General features: G+C 56.0%; 2 protein-coding genes across 12 annotated transcripts; both read right to left on the bottom strand.

Moving 5' to 3' along the window:
- Positions 1 to 779: 779 nt before the first annotated feature.
- On the bottom strand, positions 780 to 18,332 carry ITIH4 (inter-alpha-trypsin inhibitor heavy chain 4). 10 transcript variants are annotated; one of them, XM_032458320.1, is made up of 24 exons: positions 18,196 to 18,332; positions 15,731 to 15,856; positions 14,390 to 14,550; positions 12,245 to 12,349; positions 11,946 to 12,108; positions 11,705 to 11,815; positions 11,085 to 11,213; positions 10,283 to 10,399; positions 9,844 to 10,012; positions 9,618 to 9,743; positions 9,285 to 9,466; positions 9,002 to 9,187; positions 7,298 to 7,437; positions 6,916 to 7,073; positions 6,620 to 6,646; positions 6,285 to 6,338; positions 6,094 to 6,147; positions 5,727 to 5,864; positions 4,919 to 4,945; positions 4,716 to 4,832; positions 3,456 to 3,630; positions 1,683 to 1,837; positions 1,450 to 1,546; positions 780 to 1,005 (listed from the first exon to the last, which is right to left on the bottom strand). In XM_032458320.1, the coding sequence occupies exons 1-24, from the start codon at positions 18,208 to 18,210 to the stop codon at positions 936 to 938; spliced, it is 2,802 nt and encodes a 933-aa protein (XP_032314211.1). In that variant the 5' UTR covers positions 18,211 to 18,332; the 3' UTR covers positions 780 to 935. The 10 variants fall into 10 exon arrangements, with proteins under 10 accessions (XP_032314211.1, XP_032314210.1, XP_032314205.1 ...); XM_032458319.1 differs by having other exon boundaries at positions 18,169 to 18,300; XM_032458314.1 differs by lacking the exon at positions 18,196 to 18,332 and having other exon boundaries at positions 15,731 to 16,468.
- On the bottom strand, positions 18,210 to 20,194 carry MUSTN1 (musculoskeletal, embryonic nuclear protein 1). 2 transcript variants are annotated; one of them, XM_014564067.2, is made up of 3 exons: positions 19,860 to 20,194; positions 18,676 to 18,808; positions 18,210 to 18,488 (listed from the first exon to the last, which is right to left on the bottom strand). In XM_014564067.2, exons 1-3 carry the CDS (start codon positions 19,866 to 19,868, stop codon positions 18,382 to 18,384), a joined length of 249 nt encoding a protein of 82 aa, XP_014419553.1. In that variant the 5' UTR covers positions 19,869 to 20,194; the 3' UTR covers positions 18,210 to 18,381. The 2 variants fall into 2 exon arrangements, with proteins under 2 accessions (XP_014419553.1, XP_014419552.1); XM_014564066.2 differs by lacking the exon at positions 19,860 to 20,194 and adding an exon at positions 19,121 to 19,162.
- Positions 20,195 to 20,433: the final 239 nt, after the last annotated feature.

Here is a 20,433-nt window from a genome sequence, read left to right as displayed (position 1 = left end):
CCCCTACCCTGGTGTCTCTGATTTAACTCTCCCCCAGCTTGGCTCTTTTCTCTTATTTTCATCCTCATCGTCTTTGGTTTTATTCTCCTAGTGCTTTTTATTTGTAAGCCAAAGACTTGTGTCATTTGAAGAAGTAGGGGGAATAATTATAAATGGTTTTAAAGCGTGCTTTGCCTTTGCAGGAATTGGGTGGAATCTTTGGGGTGCCTAACCCTGGGGTGTGGACAGGAGAGGAGACCCTCAAACAGCCCAGGCTCCTGGAAAGAGATCCTGGCTTCCCTCCTGGGATGGGGGCCTCCCCTCTGTCTCCTTTGTCTTCCAGAGCCAACTTCTTTGCAAAGTGGTGGTGAGACAGGCCTGTTTCTGAGCACAGGTGTGAAAATCAGACTGTGTCTTGCAAAGGGCCCCAAAGTTTGCTGAGAAGGTTGGGGAGTTGGCCTATAATGAACTTCTACTCAGGTCACTCTCTTTTTTTGAGTCAAAACTGGTGTTCACAGACCATGTAACCACATAGCAGAGTGAACCCTGCTCCCAGAGAATGTTCTCCCGTCCTGGGCCCCGATTAGAGCAACATTTTAACTGGGTAGTTTAATATCTCTAGATCTCAGTTTTCCTGCTTGTACAATGAAGGGACTAGACTAAAAGCTCTCTGTGGGCCTTACTGGCCACAGGCCTTGGAAGGGCTGATGGCAGAAGACTCTAATGTTACACGACACTCTGTGTCCAAGGTACAATTCCGAGGCCCTGGAATTTGGCCAGATGGAACCAGAGACGCCCACTCCCTGGGCTCATACCACCTCTCTTTATTTTAATGAGTGCAAGTACCTCTCCCCATGATGTTTCAGGCCCCAAAGGTGGCCTTGTAGTTGCAGGGTGGCAGCCATCTGCATAGAGGGGGGTGGCATGAGGGATGGGCATTACTCCTCCCATCAGGACTACAGCTCCACAGACCAGCAGACAATCTCTTTTCCCGGGGGTGCCTCTTGGTAATCCAGCTTGAGCTCTCTAGGATAAACACACAGACAGATAGGTGGTCAGCTTGTCTCAGGTGTGGTGGGAAGAGAGGGAGACAGCTGGATGTAGGAACACGGAAGGTGGATGGTCTTGGGGCCCCTCCCCTCAGAGCTCCTGCCAGCACAGGCTGACAAAGGCTGGCCACCCAAGGGGACCCAGTTGTATGTGGTCTCCAAGGTCCAGGGCTCATGAGAACCCAGGGGGCACTCCTATTGCCCCCAGCTCACCCTGATGATCTCTGCGCTGTGTGTTTTCTGTGGGTCTGAGCTGATCTCCCTTTGTGGGGTTACTGAAAGCTAGGTCAGACTTGTCTAAGCCATGAATCTGTCACCTGACTGTCTAGTTCCCAGGCAGGGACAGAGGAGTCGGGGTCCCAGAGCCCAGCTCCCAGCCCCCATCCCTGGTTGGGCTCAGTGGCCTATTGCGCCGAGTCACCTGGTAGCAGAGTGGTCACGCCCCTGAACCCTCAGGGTTCGCTTGCTGTCATCTGCTGCTGCTGGGGGCCCCCAGAGCACGTCCTGGTAAAACTGGCCTGAGACATAAAGGGCAGGTCAGTGAAGAATAAAAATAGAGGGAGGCTGGGGGACATGCAGAGTTGAGGGCACTGCCTGTTCACAGGCAGAAGTGGCTTCTGAGGATGCCCTGAGCCCAGGCCATGGGCTGCATACCAAGGGTTCCATTGACATGGCTGGAGAAGCGGTCAACATCCCGTAGAAGGAGCCGGAGCCCCTCCCCAGGGCCATCCCAGGACAGCAGGCCAATGGTCACTCTGTCTGGGCTGCTGAGCAGCAGAAGCCCTGCCTTGTCCATGGTCATCTTGAGGCTGTGGGGAAACTCGTGTCCTGAGCAGGAAGGGAGGCATGGAGACACCCACAGGGGACCTGGGCAGTGGGGTGGCAGTGGGCGGGGGCTGCCCTCCTGTCCTCAGGATTTCCTAGTGTGGCCTTTGGTGGGCAGTCCTTTAAATCTTCTGGGCTTCAGTTTCCTCAGTCAACTGGAACCAAAGTTAACTTACCAATACCTGCTTATCCCAGCATTATTTATAAAATAAAATAATAGTCCCTTTTCGTCTGGTTTCTTACATTTGATTTCTCATGAATTAGTTTTTATACAACTTGAGGGTTCTCAGATACATTTCCTCTGTCCCTTCTGGTTGTATGGCTAGCCCCACTTTCTTCTGATGATCAGTGTTTAATCGTGTGTTTTAAGGCCAGGAAGGGCAAGTCCTTCTCAGTCTATGCCCTCCCTTTTTACTTAAAATCATCTTTGAAATTCTTACCATTTTGGTTTTCTTAGGAACGTTAGACTCCTTTAAGCACGTTGAATAAGGCCCTGCTGTTACTCTGAGGTTATTTAAGAATGGAATTGCCCTAAACTTACACTGTCTTGTTGTTGACACAGTTCAACATAAAAGCTGTGGTCTGTTTTTCTTTACGTGTTATCTTCTGTAGCTCATGAAAGTGTGTGGACTTTCTATCACCACGGTTGATAGGAATTCTTTATTCTATCCTCTAGTGTGTATGCCCCAATGCACAGAAATCCTATTGATCTTTGCGTATTTATCAGATAATAGGAAACTTGAAGATCTTTTATGAAATTGGGAGCTTTTCAGGTGAGCGCCTCAGGTTCCCCAGGGGTGCACTCACATTATCAAGTGGAAACCAGTCTGCAGAGGAGCTTGGGGAGAGGGAGTGGACAAGGCTCTCCATACTTGGCACAGGCCGGGGGCTTGGAGGGCACTGATCAAAGACAGCCAGGGTCCTCGGCCTCTCTCCTAGGCCCTTTGTGACACCCAGAGCTGGAGAGCTACCTCTGGAAGGCTCCACGGTGGGGCAACCCCACTGGAAGAGGTCACCATCCACCTCTACTCCCAGTCGCCTGGGATTGATGCCAGAGGGACGTGTCTCTCCACATAAGAGCTTCAAGAGTTGGTTAAGGATGACATTCGTAACCTCCCTTGGTGGACAGCACTCTCCAGCCTCTCACTATTGTCATGGTTACCTCACCACATAGAAAGTGCGCCTTCCCATGTGCCCAGTGGGCATCACACTGCCTATGGGCAAATGCTCCCAATCACATTCTCTCACTGGATCTTCCCCTCAGCCCTCCAACTCAGGGCTAGGATGATTATCCCTAGTTAGGAGTGAGGAAACGGAGGCTCAGAGGGGCTAAGCGGCCTGCCTAGGGTCACGCAGGATTAGCAGCAGAGCAGCTTCAAACCATACAGTCCCCTGCATGGGACAGTGACCTGGGCTGGGTGAGGGTAACCAGGTCCTCAGGACAATCCCTTGGCACCCTCCAGGGCAGGAGAGGTATGTGCAGGGTTCTCTGCATTTCTACCCCTCCTGTGGGTGTGGCCCACTGCAGAGGACTCATGCCCAGCCACTCCTTCCCCAGGCCCGTGGCATCACGTAACCATCGGCCCCCAGCCTGCGGCTTACCCGGACACGACCGAGTACAGAGTTTCCTTCCACTTGTACGCAGAGTTTCTCCGGTTCCGAGTTACTACCACGTGCTCAGGGGACGCACGAACCTGCAGCTGGGGGTTCTTGAAGGTCACGTCAATCCACATGAACTTGGCCTTCCCCATCTCATAGTGGCCAGTCACCTCAACGCCTGAGAGGGCCAGGAGCAGAGAGGTGGGAGCTGTGGCCTTGGCTGGGCACTGGCCTGAACAGGAGGTCCCCCCAGCTACATCCCCCAGAGCTGCTCTTCACCCACTCACCTCCCCGACCCCTTCCCTGGCACCCCTCACACTGCAGGCCTGCTTCCCATGGTCTTTCCACTCATCCCTTGGTTTCCTGTGGCTTTGGAGGGGCCCCCAAGTCCTCGGAGATGGCCACCTACAGGTGAGCCCTCTGAGGAGGCAGGTCTTGTGTGAAGCCAGGAAACGTACGTAAAGCCCCTGTAGTGTGCCTGGCCCTGAGCTGGGTGTTGTGGCCAAGAGAGAGATGGAGAATTGGTGGCCTCAGGGAGCAAATAGACTGTGGGCCTGGCATGGTGAAGAGGGAGACCGTGTGGGTCTGGGGGGACCGAGGGGCCATGGATGTTCGTGGACTCTAAGTGGCTCTGCAGGTGTGTATGTGTGAGCATCCCGAGGGTTGTGCGTCCCCACATCTGACCTGAGAGCTCAGATCAGCCAGGAAGACCCTCCTGGGGGTTGGGGGGCCAGTACACCTACCTCCTCCCCCCATGTTCCTCCTCCACGCCTTCTACAGCCCACTTCAGGGCTCAGTGCTTCGGCCTACCCGTTCCTCTGCCTCGTGGACCCCCACTTGCCTGCCAAGGCCCAGTCAACCCCATATGATCCTGGGCAGTCTCCCCTGCCCCTCAGACTGCTCTTATCTCCTCCTCTGTGCTCATGTCCACGGTGCTCTGGGCACTGACTACAGGGCACTGTGCTGCTCTGTACCCAGGTCTGTCTCCCCACCCCTGAAGTAAAGCGTGTCTGAGGGCAAGCCTACATCTGGTCACCCTGGGGCGCAGGCCACCCAGGCCTGCATACATGGTGCCCAGTGAAAGGTCCGTGGCGCAGATGTATAAGTGCACGTGCCGGTGCTCAGGGGCGTGGCCAGGCTACCACCTGGGACCAGGTCTGCCCGGGAGTCTTCGCAGGCAGGTGTCCTACTGTTGTCTCCGAGGTGGGAAGCTTGGGGTGCGTGGTGTCTGGGTCTGAGCGGATGACGGTGTGCACCTCTCACCTTGGCCAGGGTCTGAGAGCAGGTTCAGAAGACCCTGAGAGTGCTTGAGGTCCACACAGAGCTGGTTCTCGCTCTGGCCAGGCAGTGGCAGGATGACGGAAGGAGCCTGGATGGGGGCTGGGACAGCAGGTGTGGTTTTAGGGGCAGGTAGAGCAGGCTAGGGGGCAAGGACAGGGAGGAGGCTGAAGGGGGCTGGCACTTACCTGGGGGTGGGGCTGTCGTGGTTGTTTCTGAAAGAAGAAAAAGTCTGGGTTTAGGCAGCCCCTTCCGGGGAGCAGTAGCGGGCTGAGGAGTGGAGCAGCAGAGGGTGTGGTTGATTCTTTCTCCACTGAGAAACCCACCCGGCAGGGCTGTAGAGCTCCCGGGGCTCTCCCCTCCCAGGCTCTCCCTACTACTACTACTGCAGGGGCTCTGGCCTGGGGGCACCTTTGATTCTTATATCCAGGTCACGAGATGCTTGGTCAGGAACTGAGATAGCTGATTGACACTGAAGCTGAAATTAGTGCAGGAACAGCCAGAAACAGAAAGGGAGAAGGTAGTCAGGATTCAAAGCAATCGGCATGCCTGCCAGCCTTCACTGCCACCTGCCACCCACCGAGCTCCAACCCCACGATCCCTGCCTCACATGCACCCAATCTAGAAGAGCCTTTGCAAAGAGAGTTTTCAACCAGAAGAGCATGCTATTAGGGAAAACGCTGAGGAGACAGGATCTAGCATGGCTCTGCGGCTGTGTCCGAGTCCAGATTTGGAGATGAGAAACAGCTCAAGGGACTACTGTTGGCTTTGGGAAAGGAGGAAACCTTCCCTTTCTAGAACGTTCCATCCTGAGCCAGCCTGCAGAGTGAATGAAGCCAATTCAGTGAAAAAAAAGGATGCAGTTCTTAACATCATGCCTTAGAGCAGCTCTCCCTGGTCTGTGCCTAGCCCTGTGGGTGGTGCTTAGGCCATGAACTGCACAGGCAGGTGCATCTTGAGGAAACTAGACCCTCAGAGGATCAGAAAGAGGCTTACCTAATGCAATGTCTGGTAGCACTGCTCCCCAGGTCGTGTGGTGGGATGGATCAGGAAGATAAGGAGGATGAATAGGTCCAGAAGGTCCAAGTTGTCCGAATCTCATTGGGAAGCCGGGTCCCTGCCCGAAAACTCCGGCTTTGGAAAAGTTAACACATGCAGTCTTTTCTCAAGCAGTGTTTTGGGTCCCCACAGCCAGGGCTCTGGGACCCACCCCAGGAGAGGGAGGTGGAGAGGGCAGATGGCTCCCCTTCCCACACCCAGCACCCTGGGAGAAATTCACAGCTGGAACAATGGACCCTTCTTGAATGCCTCTCTGCTGGGATATGGGCACCCCCACCCCCGCTGGCAGTGCCCCTCAAACTACCTTGTCCTCTCCAGCCTCTTCTTTTAGAAAGGACAGGGTCTGCACCACTGTCTCCTAAATCGGACACAACTGAATTTGAGCCCCAGCCCCACCATCAGTCAGGCGAGCCAGGGAAGTCATCCCCTGACAGTCAGGGGCAGGGTCAGGGTTTGCTCAGTATCCCCTTCCTCTACCCTCTCCTCTTTTGCTACCTGTTATTCTGGACATTCTGTCTCTCATGGAATGAGTTCCAAAGAGAGCAGGACCTGGAAATCAGAGAGACCTGGGTTTGCTTCTTGGACATACCTTTCTGGGGCCCCCAGGGGGATGGGGACTGTGTCCCTGGTGCCCAGGACAGGGCCTGAGTGGCAGCCAGTCTGAATAAACAGGTGACTAAATGTACCCACGTACTTAGGTAGATGACACTCCCTCCTGAGCAGGGCTGGGTTGGAGAGGCCCTGGCCAGCAACCTTATGGTCACTGTACTATAGGCCCTGGGTCAGCCAACAGTCACCCAGGCGAGTCTTAGAGGGTATTAGGCCCTTACCTGAGTAGACGTTCCTGTGTCTGCTTTCTGGATAAAACAAAAAGAGAGAGAGAGAGAGAGATACACTGTCAGGGTGGTTTTGATATATGTGAAGTGCTTCTATTTAAGCTTCTTCCCAACCCATACCACTACATAGGTACAGTGAACCTGGTGGAGTTAGGAGACCTGGACTCCGTTTCCTCATCAATGAAATGGGGCTCCTAAGAGTCTGTGGGTGGCAGGGGTGAGGTCTTGTGTGGGGTGTAGGGGAGGGATAGGGGGAGAACGCTGGGTCAGAACTCCGCTGCCACACCCACCATTTTCCACAGGCTTCTCAGCAACTTCAGACTGTTCTTGGCCTTCGGGTTTGGTGATCACCATGGATGTGAGGGGGGTGACAAAGCTATAGTTGAGTGACAAGCTCAGAGCTCGGGCCTCAAGGGCCTGCTTCTCAGCATCTGACTTCGTCGAGACCCTGCAGGTGGAGGACACCAGTGGCTCTGCAGGTCCCTGGGTGCCCAGTCAGATTCTCTCTCCTTTCCAGACCCTTCTTGGGAGCTCCTGCTGAGAGTCTGGAGCTCAGACATGACACCACCACCCCGTCTCCATCTCTAGGAGATGCCCGTGCCAGCTGTGCCTGCCCCACCGAGGAAGAGCTTGGGGAGGTGCTGAGGGGCCCTTGAGGGTGTGCACACCCACATTTGCTCAAGCAGTTGCTGGATGGTCAGGTACGCCCAGAGTCTCTCCATGAAGCTGTGGAAGATGTACTTGGGGCTCCGGAACGCCTCCTCCTGCTCTGCCACACTGGACTCTGTTACGAACGTGATGTCCTCCAGGTTCTGGAAAGAGGGGCCCGACCAGGGCAGCAGCAGTGAAGGCCTGACATCTGCGCCTGGCCCGGCGCCGCCCTGCACTTCCAAAAGAAACCTGGCTGGGGCAGCGTGGGCTGCAAGGACCATGTTTCCTTTGAGTAGAATGGAGGGTAGGGAGGGTGTTTAGGGGTGTGAGAGCCTCCAAGGATGATAAGGAGGTGGAAACAGAAGGTAGCAAACTATCCTAGTGCAATACAGCGGGTACAGAACCAGGAGCGGCAAGAATTTTGCCCTCTTCCAGGAGTATAGCTATTTGTTTGATGGTTTTTCTTAAACAAACTTTAAATAGACTAACACTCTTGGCCTTGTCCCTAGCAGCAATACCTGTGAAATCTTAGGTCTGGGGTTCGAATTATTTTTTAGAACACAGTAAAATCGATACGTAAGTACTCAAACAAAGACAGGTTTGCTGTGAACTACCCCAATTCACCTTGGGTTCCACATGTTGGGAACCACTGGCCTCCAGGATAACTTCAGCTGCTACACTGTATGGAGTGTTCACATTGCTCGAGAACTTAATCCCCACTGCAGCCTTACAAGGTGGGTAAGGTGGCTTATTTCCATCTGTATACAGCAGGAAACTGAGGCACAGGGAGGGTAAGTGCTTTGCCCCAGGTCTCACCTCCGGGAGGTAGCAGACTGGTCAAAGGACATGCCCTGCCCATCATGACACTTGACTACTTCCCCTGAGACAAGACCCTGGGTTCCCCCATGCCTGCTTGCCTTGCCCACCTGCCACACTCCCCACACGTGCTGCCTGCCTGCCATGCAAGCCTGGAACATTCCTATGTCTCTCCATCTGGCCTCTGCCACCTCCTACTCATCCCTCAGTCTCAGCTGAGCCTCCTCCAGGAAGCCCTCCCTGATCCCCAGGCCAGGTAGGGGTACCCAGCTGCTGTTCCCCTGAGTCTTCGGGTTTATCTGCAGGGACATATCAGCCTGCAGCACCTTGTTTGTGTGACCATTTACCCACACCATCTCTCCCATGAAGGCAGTATCCCCAGGGCCTAAAGAAGTGCTGTTTCTCTTTGTAGAACGAGAGGGCCTCCTGTGGCACAGAGGCAGGGAACGCTGGGCAGGGACAGGGCATGAAGTGGTGAGATGGGCTCTTGACTCGGCTGCAGTGGGGTCCAGGGCAAGACGCCTGCCCTGCCTGGATGTCAGTCTGCTCATCTGTCAATGGGAGCAGCCCTTCCTGCCTGACGACAACCTCAGAGGGCTGGTGTGAGGACAGGAGGGGATGCCAAGCACCTGGTGCCCTCGAGAACAGCAGCAGCAGCAGCACTGATTGACCACTGAGCGCCTACTGCATGCTGGCCCTGCACAGGTGCTCTCAGAAAATCATGTCATCTTGTTGAATCTCCACTAGGAGCCAACACAGTGGGGACGCATCACTGGCAAGTGGCAGAGGATACTCTGTAACTTGCTCAAGGTCAACTGGCTGGGGCCTGGCAGGCTGGGGTTTGAACCTAGTCCTTCTGACTGTCTGCCCCTGCTACCCATCCCCTCCAGAAGCGCTGGTCACACCTACCAGCTGCCCCCTGACTCTGGCGGAGAGTATATCAGGGCTCTGGTCCCGGAGCTTCCCAGCTACCACCAACTCGGAGCCTTTGAAGAACAACCGGAAGTGGTCCTGCGTGACAGCCTCCACAGCGTTGCTTGGATACTCGAAGGCCACCGAGGTCAGCAGTGGGTTGGCCACCTCCTGGTAGAAGTCCTGCAGGGTAGGGGTATGTCATTAGGGCCGAGCTGGGGTCTGCTCGCCTGTCTGTGCCATCCCTCACTCATGTAGCCCAGCAGGGAAACGTGGGCACCTGGAGCTGCAGGGCGGAGTCGGAGTCTTCATAGATGCGCCGGGCCAGGCCGCCATTGTCCAGTGCCAGCTTCTCCAGGAAGGCGTAGCTGACGTCGAAGCCAAAGCCCAGGCAGAAGAGGCTGTACTGACCATCGATGGCTTCCTGCACATTCTTCTGGATCCTCGAGGGGTTGGTCTCCCCTGGACTCCATGGTTTGGGAAGGGGGTGAGAAAAGAGTGATTTTGGTCAATGGATATTTCTGGAATCTCAGAACCAGAGAGGCCTCAGCCACCTCCTTCCTAGCCCCAGGTCCCACAGCAAGCCGGGCTGGAGGTGCTGGCAGTGCCTCACCCACAGTGGGGTCACCATCAGTGAGGAGGACGATGAGGGTGACGCTCCTTGCAGGCAGCAGCTCCTCTCGGTTGGCTCTTTCCAGCAGCTGCACGGCCATCAGCATCGCATCGTTTATATTGGTCCCTGAGGGAAACACATTCTCAGGGTGGCTCCCAGCCGGGTGCCCCAGACCAGGCTTGGTGCCCCAGAAGCCCCGGCCACATGGGGCTGCAGAGGGCCTCACCTCCCTGGGCCTGGATGCCAGCAACGTAGCTCTTGGCCTCTTTCACGTTCTCAGCTGAGGCTGGCACCAGCTGTGGCTTCCACTGGGTTGCTTCCCCACTGAAGCTGATGAGGTTGAACTGGTCGTAGGGGCGGAGGTCATCCAGGATCTTAAGTAGGGCTTCCTGAGTCTGGTCAGGGGAAGGGGACACAAGGTGGGTGTCTCAGTGGGGCCTCAGATACACTGGGGCTGCACCCTGGGGCTCATATCTGGAGTGGGGACGTGGTGAATGCTTCAGAGGCAGGTCCTGCCTCATAACTCTGACCATCTCAGAGTGAGGGGGAAACCCTTACCCAGGAAGATGGAGGAGGGCAGGTCCGCCTGCTGGACCAGAGCTGACAGTGTCTGTATGTTTACGTCGGTATGTTTTCAGGACCCTGCTCTGGCCCACGGGACTCACCTGCTGTATTTTCCTGCCGCTCATGGAGCCACTCTTGTCAATGACAAAGATCACGTTCTTAGATAGCGTGGACAGGCCCTCAGGGGCAAAGTAGTGCACAAAGTAGCCATTCTCGATCTGTGACCAAAGTGAGATGCACAGGTATAAGAGCTTCAGCCCTGCCCTAACCCCAACCAGCCTTCTCACCCCGAGTCCTGGCGTTTCTATGCTCTCTTCACTCCAACCCCTCCACCCCTGTTCCCCTGCTAACCTGCCCAAATCCTTGCCATATTTTAGGGCTCAGTCCAGCCCTTCCCTTACAGAGAAGGCTTCCCTGCTCATGCATGGCCCACCAGAACTCTACTTTACCTCCTATTTGTTTTCATATTTGAGGTAGCTCATACTAAAGGGTTGAGACATAATAAACCTGAGATCCATCAAAAAAGTGAAGACTCCAAAAACAAGGTCCATCAAAAGATGCCAGAAACTTGTGTTAAAGAAGCTACTGCAATTGAGCATAAAACTGAATTGTGAGCCTCCTGGCAGCCAAAGCAACAAGGGAAACTCTGTAGCACAGCTCTTCAGTAGAGATGAAATTTTTTGCTTCTGAAAGGGAATTGTTTCAGGGACGACACAATTAAACTGCCTATTTTCTGTCTGTGTTGCCCCTGGTGCATGCTGATAACTAGGGGTGGTTATTTTGTCTTTTCTTTTAGAATAGGGCTAGGGCCTATTCTAGAATAGAATAGAATAGAATAGGGCTCAGGCCCTTGACGGTGGATGGATTTTTTGGTGGCCCTTCTCTTGCCTGGAGCCCACGCACCTGAATGGAACCCCCAGAGGAGGTCCGATTGACATCATAGCGGATGATGAAGTTGCCATTCAGGACTGTGTCCTGTTGCTCTGGAGATATTTGCTGCTGAGAGAGCGTCGGCTTGAATTGGATGTGAGCCTGGAAAAATGACCAAGCTGAAGTTGGGAGGAGCAATGAGGCAGTGCTAACAACACCCTTCATCCCCATCTGAAGAGAGAACTCCAGGAAGCAGCCTTGGGTCAAATTCCAGGGAATTTTCTCTCAGGCTGATCTGTCAGATAGACTGCCTCCCTGGAGGGCAGGGATTGTGAGTGAATCCCCTGCTCCTAGATCTGTGCAAGGAAGGGCTGGGCTCAGGATGTGATCTAGGCAGCTCCTCCTCCCTACCTGGTCCTGGGGCCCTCACATCAGTCTTCTCCCCTGATCTAAGGGTTCAAACCAGTACCCACCAGCCTTCCCTACACCTTGCCCTCCCTGTCTGCCAAATGACAACATGAACACAGGAACCTCACGAGTCCTTCCAGCTCAGAGATTCTGTCCAATAGTCCCACTCTAGAAATTCAGGCTCATAGGGCCAACCTGAAGACAGGCCCCTTGGAACCCTCAACCACAGACCATAGCAGGCCCACCTTGGTCTGGTTCTGGAAGGTGGTGAGGGCCTTTGCCAGTTCATTGGTCATGAAGGTGCTCTCTGTCTCCAGAAAGCTGATGCCTTGAGGCTCGAAGATATGAACGTCCATCTAGAGGCAAGAAGTGGGTTACTGGGTCTGCTAGGCCTTGCCCTCACAGGAGGCATGGGGGAAGGAGGGACCGCCCTCAGCAGAGTGGGGTGATCTAGGAGGCCTTCTAAGAGGAGGCAGCACCAGGTACCTGCAGATGCTTGACCAGCTGCTGAGGATGAATTTGCAGCAGCAGCTCGTATGCCCCCAGACGCCGTGACAGCAGCTCCTCGTACACCAGCTCGAAAGTGACCTTGGCAGCGGGAGCAACACTGACCGACACCTGGAACTTCTCTGTCTTTCTTCCAGTGGCCCTGGGGGAAGAAGGCATCAGGCCTTCCCCTCAAGGGGAGGTAAGGCCACTGGAGGTGGGAGCAAGGCTAAAGGGCTGAAGGCAGGGGCAGCCTCTGCCCTACCCCAACAGGGTCCCCCCTACCGCCTTGGGCTCACTGGACGAGGCCGGCGCTCTCTCCTCTGGACACGGCAGCACTGTACTTCTTCTGGGCTACAGACTTCTCCTTGATGTTCCCTGGGTAGGTCACACCATCGATGATCCTGGGGCAGGAGGGACAGAGTTGTCGAGAGCCCAGTAGGGACGGCCCAGTGCAATCCTGCCTTCTCCCAGGAGCCTATCCGGAACTTTGTGTGCCTCTTGACAGAGTGACTCCTATCTCTACCTGAGCCCACCTGTTTATTACGCACCTACTGTGGACAGGGCTCTGTGTGGGGCTCCAGTGTGGGTGGGGTGCCGCAGGCCTGCGTCTACCCTGAGCCACACACCATGTCGGTAAACATGCGTTTTACTAAACAACTGGGATGGAGGCTGCAGAGGAGGCAGGGCTGAGCCAGGACCCAGCCTCTCTTCTCCCTCCCTGTCTGGACCCACATCCCACGGACTGTTCCCAGATGAACCGGTCAGTCACCAGGGAGGGCTTTCTGAGCCACATTCCATGCAGCCCTGTGCCCAGCTGTGAGGCGCAGGCTGAGGAGGAGGGAGATGCTGGCTCCCAGGCCAGGGGAGACAAGGTGCTGAGAAGGCTCTGACCCCTCTTCTCTGAGGCTGCCCTTTCTACCTGCCAACACGCGGCAAGCCCCTCTGCAGGGAGGTTGGCCTCTAGGGAAGGAGGTTTTGGACAACGGGTGAACGGGGCTCCTTGGGGCCCGGACACAATCCTAGCAGCCATTTTTGTGGGACTGAGAGAGAACTGCCTGGGCTGCTCCTCTGGAAGGCAATGACCACCCTAGAACCTCCTCATGGGGTGAGTAGGGACGCAGCAGGCTAACTGCTCCATCTGGGGTGATGTGAGAGGATGAGAGTGTCCAGGAGTGGGTGGGAAGGGGGCAGCCAGGACGCCAGGACCGAATGTTCCTCCTCCCCACCTTCCTGACCTTCCTGGTCACAATTTAACTGTGGGCTGGGGATGGGGATGGGGCTGGTGCTGGGCTGTAGGGCTCCTCCCACCAGATACCCAACTGGAGCTCCTGGCCAGGTCAAGGAGCAGGGCACCCTGCCCTCTGCTTCCCTGCCTCATGGAGCAGCAGGAGCTGGGCCCAGCTGGGCTCTCAGCAGATTCAACAGGCCCACAGCCTTGCAACTTGCTGGTTGTGGCACCCACATGGGAGGTGGGGTGCAGCCTGTGAAGCTCATGCTACAAGTTGGGCAGCACAGGCCTGGCTCTGGGGTGAAAAAAAGCTGGGCTGATGGAGAGGGGTGGGCAGAGAGATAAGGAGGAGGCAACCACAGGGACCCGGCCCCTGACGCAGGTTTTCAGAGGTCCCAGGGTACACTGGAAACTCTGCCCGAGGTGCTCGCTCTCTGCACAACTCGTGGCCTTCCCTAAGTTTCTGGGATCAGCCTCTCTGGCCTGTCCTCAACCACTGCCTCTCCTGTGGGGCCAGGGACGGACAGACAGTTCTCTTGCATTTAGCAAACATTGCAAAACTGAGATGGGAGGGTCGGGGAGGACAGTAGAGGACAAGGTGAGGATCATCACTGGCTCACAGAGTCCACAGAAACCCCAGGGGCCTCCTAATGCAGGCTCTGACCCAGAGCAGAATAACCCTGCAGTATCCCACTTGAGGGTGGGGGGAACCAGCTGGCTTAGAATTTCTGTGACAAGGAGGTGGTCCCCCTCCTCGAGGCACTGCTTCATTGTAGGGCAGCTCAGGGGTTAGGAAGTTTCCTGTATTCTGAGCTGGAATCTGCCTTTTGGTGACTCTCTCCTGCCTGGGTTTGGCCTCAGGATGCTCCAAGTCTGTACTTCTCAAAGGCAAAGACCCAAACATGCTGCGGTTCTCTACCTGCCACCTGGGCAGCACTTAGGGATGGTGGATGGATGAATGGAGGGAGAGATGGATGGTGGGAGTGACCAGTGGAGGGAGGGAGGGAGGCAGGGAGGAAGGGACAGAGGGAGGGCAACATCTCTGAGAAGTTCCTGGGTAAAACCTCTGTTCCCTGTATTGCCTACAGGTGGAGCACACATACCTCAGGCCTATATTCCAAGAAGAGGCCCTCTTCCTGATTGGGGCACAGGGGCCACGGTGTCACAGTGCTGGGTTGGGGAGGAGGGACGCGGGGGAAGGCAGGACACCTACATGGAGAAGTTGGTGATGAAGGCTTTCTTGGGCAGCTCCATCTGGAAGGTGGCCTCCTGCACAGTATTGGCCCTGTTGACCACCCGGCTGGTGACAACTGTGTGGGCAAATCGGGATGAGACCTTGGAGTCCACAGTGAGGCTGTAGATGTTGATGCCATTCTGGAACAGTGAAGGAAGAAGGAGTGGGGTTGTTCCAGTGCTCTTCAAGAGTGGGCCTTGACCTTGGTCCCAGACCAAGCCTGGCTCCCAACTCCGATCAAGCCACTGACCAGGCCTCAGGCAAAATCCCATGAACCATTTCATATGTGAATCCTCCACTTAAATCAGAGGCAGCTGTGTGCTTCATGCCCCACCCTACAGGGCCATAGTGCCCCTCGGAGAACAAGCAGGCAAGGGGTGGGGGGTGGTGCCTGTGCACTGGTGTGTCTGTGGGGGACTCACTTATCCTTGGGGTAGGGGTGAGCGGCAGAGGGTCCTGTCGAATCAGGAAGCTTCCATGCCATCTCAGCTCTGCCCAGTGAAAGGGCAGTAAACAAGCCCTTTGCCTGGGAAAAACAGCTCCTGCCAGCCTTCCCCCAGGGGCCTGCAGGAACTGGGAGAATTGGAGGCAGGGAGGGTCCATCTCTAAGGCTGGGCATCTTCCGCTTTGCCCCTTTACCTCTGCAGCCGTGGGGCCTCCTCTGTTGCCCTGTCCATCCCCACGAGGCACTGCCCACCCCAGGCATGTGTACTTCGCCTGAGGTCTGCGGTCCCCAACGAAGGGCTGCGCACAGGCAGAGCCCACACTTCTGCTGCCTGCCTGCATATGGCACACTTGTGCTTAGCACGGAGACTGCGTGTTGGGCCGAGTGGCTTGTGTACACGTGTGTCTGTTCTGTGCTGGGCCCTGTACTCAGCACTTTATAGCACTAGAGGTTTCATCTTCACCACAAACTTCTGAATGGTTCTATTATCACCCTGTTCTACAGATACGGAAACAGAGGCATATAAAGCATCAGTAACTTCTGGGAACTCAAGAAGCCAGGGAGAGGTAAGCTGGGCTCCTGAGGCCACACACCCCACCTCCTGCCGCCCTTTAGGACAACCTGCTAGGCTGTATCTCCTCCCCTGTGAACTGGAAATAACAAGATCACCCTTCCAGTAAATGGGGACACTCCACAAAGCCCTGAGGGTAGTGCCTGTTGGATGGGCAGCACACTTCTCTGTAGGCACACTGACCCGCGCTCACCTGCACTTACACACTTGTGCACACCGAGGCTCTCCTCCCCTTCACTCGCTCCCCAGCTTGCCCCACTCATGCTCAGGCGCGCGCACACACAGGTGCCCCAGACACTGCTACCTTTTGGGCTGTGGTAGTCTGGAGGATGGCCAGTAGTAGCGAGAGCAGGACCAGCACGATGTCCCAGGCGTGGACAGGGGCTGGAGTCTTCATTTTGGCTCCAGTGCCTGGCAGGTGGCTTCTGAACTTGAGAGGAAGTGGGGAATGAATTAGTAACTTGCTGGCTGCCCCGCCCCTGCGGGGGTAGGTTCTAGGAAACTGGAATCTGTAAGCCAAAACTCGCAGTGGCCTCAGATAAGGAGGCAAACTGTCAATGTCCTGTGGACCTTGGCTGGGGACGGGAATGTGTCCTGAGGAGAGGCAGGTCAGGTGGGAGGTGGATACTGGTACCCCTTCTGGAAGGTCCACTAGGCCACCACCACCCCTCACACCAGTCAGATGCCACCACGTTCCCCAGGGTCTGGGGACACAGTGGTGAACCAGCCCATTTTCCATAAGCCCAGCCTGGGAGAAGCAGAGAGGTGGCCAGGAAGATGAGGGCCAGAGGGCGGCTTCTGGGAGGCAGAAGCCTGGAGGCCATGTCAGTGTGACCACATCAGTGGGGCCGCTGCAAAGACACCAAACAGCCCTTGGGGGTGTCTGAGTGGGGCAGGAGCTGCTGGGGTCAAGGCAGGATGGATACACCTTATTTCTGAGGAGAGAGAGGTGGGGCCAAAGAGCCCCCTTTCTCTCTGCAGGGGCCCCCGGCTGCTGTTCAGGCCCCATTATTCTAGCTAGGACTCTTAGTGCAATTCCAGCAAGGCCTCCAAAACAAGACCTGCACTTGGCAACACAAACTGAGAGCCATAAAGACGCCCACATGTTGCGGCCCAGATCTCGCTCCAGGTAATTTCCTAAGAGGGAAGCTTGGAACAGAGAAAGAACAGAGCTTCGGGGTGTTGGCGTGTATACCCAGGTGGCCTGCGTGGAGGTCAGTTGTGCCAAGGGAGCCTGTGAATCACTGCTTGAATGACAAAGGGCAGAATGCTGATCCGTCAGCACACTAAGGCAGTGGCAGTGTTGGAAGCAGACCCACGGGTGGCTGGAGGGCCTGGGGTGGGATTACTGATGACTTTTTCCAATTTTCCTTTAATAAAATTGAAAGCCTGCTTTCATAACAAATAGCAATAAAGTGAATAAGTATTAGGGGATCTGGACGCAGCCGGTGCTTGTGTCCCTGGGGCTCTGGGAAAGCTTGTCTCCTGAGTCTGGGGCCACAGATGGGGTAAAGATGCTTCAGAAAAGTGGCCAGGTGCCAAATCCTGGGTCAGGGAAGGAGGACTCAGTGACACTAGCCAGGGGGTGGCCAGGGGCTGGGAGCTGGGGGCAGGTGCCATCCTCAGGGCCAACTCGGGGCCCTGAGGCAGCGACTGGCTGGCAACCACCTGGGTCAACACTAGCAGCATCTGCCCCAAGGGAAGGGAATCATAGACTCCAGAGCTGTGTCTGTGGCTGCATGTAAACACTCCCCTTCCTGAGCATGACTACAGCCAGAAGCTGCATCTTTGCATGCATCTGCACTGCTCTCCCGTTGGCTCTGGGTGACTAGGATTACACGGGAGGACACACCCCTTCAGCACTCTTGGGGAGGAGCTTCCTAAGGAGTCCAGCGAGCAGGCCCAGGCCTTGTCCCCACAGGCCTGCTCCCTTGGGGCACAGAGCACAGGCCCAGCCTGGAAACAGCTATATAAGGAGGCCGGGACTGTGGGAAGGGCTCTGTGCAGCCCACTCCACCTGCCCAGTGGAGTGGTGGAGCTCGCCTGTAAGCTTCAGCCCTGAGCCAGGCCCTGCAATCCCAGACCCTGCCAGTCCAGCCCCAGATTGTCCTTGCTCTTGCTGTCACAGCTGGACAGGCTTCTGTGGCCCCCTTAGTCTGATGGCTCCATGCATACAGGGACATTGAGGCCTGAAGTGGAAGGGATCGAAGGTGAGCTGAGAACCTGGTGTTCATGTGGCTCAGTCAGAGCTGTGGGAATGGCAAGGGGAAGGCTCGCCCTGAGTTTGGGACAGGGGACAGAAGCTCAGGAAGCGGACTGCCACGGGCCAGAGAGGAGCCTCAACCTGGCTTTGTCTTTGAGGGGATGCATGGCAGGGAGGCAATATAAACAACGAGGGAATTTTGAGGACCCTGAGTCCCACAGAGCCTTGGGGTCCCTGGACGCATGCCCATGGCTTCTGTGGAGGTGGGGAGGGATGAGCCTCACTCTGAGCAATGTGACTATGGCCTGTTTTATCCAACAGGCTCCCCTGTCACATACAAGGGGAAACTGGGGCTCAGAAAAGGAGGAGAGATGGTCTGAAGTCACACAGAAAGTCAGTGCCAGGTCTCCCCATTCAAATCTCTTTCTAGTATTGTGACAGTGGCCATAACAGCACCTGCGTTATCCTCTGGGACCCCCCCAACAGCCACGAAGGGTAGAGAACATGCCCCACACCCACCCTGCCCACCCCTCCCCTACATTTAGTGGCCTCGGCCAGTGACCAACCAACACCCTCCGCATGCTGGAGCCACTCGGGCATCTGCTTTATTGGTGTTTCCCAGGTGCTGTGGGGGAGGGGTGGCAGCCCCAGATGCAGCAGGTGAGAAGGTACATTCTGGCATAAAAAAGAATTCTTGGGAAAGGGTCCTGTGTCTGGGTGTCAGTGGTGGTGATGGGGGTGGCAGGCACTTCTCAGCCAAAGACGCTCTTGGCCGGTCCGGCTTTGGGCTTCTCAAAGACGGTCTCGGTGCCAGTCCGGGTGCGGCTGAACACCGACGGGGCGACAGAACCAGCTTGCTCTGTGGGGAGGATGGGGAGGAGGTGGGGTCAAGGGTGCGGCCTGGCTTCCTATGGAGGAAAGACCCCTTTTGTGGGAATACCCCACTGAGCCCAGGAGCTCGGCTCTTAGTAAAGGACCCAAGGGAATCCCCACCCAACTCCCTCCTATTGTGCTGCCCCCGCCCCCATCGTCCCAAGAACACTCACCACACTCCCGCATGACCTGGTAGGTCTTAGACTTGATCTCCTGGTTCTTGGCCAGGTTCCCTCGGGCCCCCTTCAAGTCTTCCTCCTTCACAGGGGGGCGTTTCTTCTTGATGGGGGCTTCCTGAATGCCAGCCTTGGAGAGCCCAGAGCTCACTTTACAACCTGAGGCCTGGAGGCTGAGAGTCCTTTCCCACTCTGTGCCTTGGCTCTGAGACCCCTCTTCCCTGCTCACTGAATTCAAGACAACTCAAAGCATTCCTCCTCCAAGAAGCCTTCCTTGCTGTACTTCACACCCACCACCGAGTCTCTACCCTTCTCCCACAGACTGGGAGTTCTGGGGCCATGGTCACTGCAACCTCACACCATCTGTCTGCCTGGCCAAGCTTAGGTCTGGGCACAATGGGCAAAGGGGAAAGGGACTGGCTTTGAGGCTGAATTCCAATACCTTATCAATGGGTGGCACAAGGTCCATTCCTTAGGGACTGCCCCCTCCCTCCAGAATGCCAGTGTTTCCCTTGTGTGCTTTGGGGTGAAAATGGGATAGAGGAATCAGGTGCCCATGAAGTCACAGTCCAAAATCAGTACCCACCCATAGAGCAGGCAGCAAGGACAACCCTCCCTTTGGCAGGCTGGTGTGTCTGTCCCTCCAGGACTGCGGACATTCAGACTCAGTGCCTACCCTACCCCTCAACTCCCAGGAGCCTATGGGTTCCAGGCCTCAGCCCTGGGGGCAGGTGCAAGAACTCCCCGGTCCCTGAGCCTGGGCTCTGGGACAACACATTACATGCCTGCACAGAGATACAGCCTGCTGGGGAGATGCCAGTACAATTGTACACCTTCAGACCCAGGCTCACACGTACACACACACAAACACATGGCTACAAACATATACAACTCCACACATACAAGCAGCTCCCTCACACACAAAGGTCTCGAAGTACCATGCATTTTCCCTACCTCTTCTAACAATCCATGGAATACTACCGAACTTAAGCTAACCAGGGATTCCTTAGGGTAAGCTGGGCCTTGGTTGTCCTCCCAGAGCCCTGCCCCTCCCAGGGAAGGCAGAGCCTCTTGTGTTTATGCCTGGAGCTCAGCTCAAGTCACAGCTGCCAGAGATGACAGTGTCCCTCCTCCACTCCCGCCCCCTTGGCGCCCGCCTGGCCTGTGCTGGGCCCTCCTACCTGGGACATGGTGGGTGCTGTGGACAGCCGCTTCCTGGCAGGCAGCAGCTGAGGACACGATCTGCGCAGTGCCCGGCCCTCTGGAGCTTATATAGTCCGCTTGCCTGTCCTGGGAAGTCACCCCCCTCTGCCAAAAGCTCCACGATGATTCAGATCCACGCAGCTGCTGGCTTCAGAGTTTATTCTTGGAGATGATGGGGGCTCACGGAGCACTGCTGCTTAGGGGGCTGCGGCCCTGGTGGAGGCAGACAGCTACGGGGACCCCGTACCTGCCAGAACAGCCGCTGTCTTGCAGGTGGGAGGTGCTCGGACTGGCAGCGATGTGTGTTTATGAACGGAGGTCCTCTAATGTGTGTGTGGGAATCTGAGATATCCATCTGTGACAGTCCATCCCAGAGTGGGGGGGGGGGGTGTCCCCGAGGAAAGGGAGGGCCCTGAGCCAGGGTGGACAGCTCCAAGCTTGTTTTTCTTCTATCCCCTCCCTTGACTCCAGAGGAGACTTTCCAGCCCTGCACAGCAGCAGGGCAGAGGCTTCCTGTGTCTGCTGCTGGGGAGTGTATGCTCATGGTCAGCT

The sequence above is a fragment of the Camelus ferus genome, chromosome 17 (genome assembly GCF_009834535.1).
Source record: "Camelus ferus isolate YT-003-E chromosome 17, BCGSAC_Cfer_1.0, whole genome shotgun sequence".
NCBI classification, from domain to species: Eukaryota; Metazoa; Chordata; class Mammalia; order Artiodactyla; family Camelidae; genus Camelus; species Camelus ferus.
This window is presented reverse-complemented; position numbering and strand designations above follow the sequence as displayed.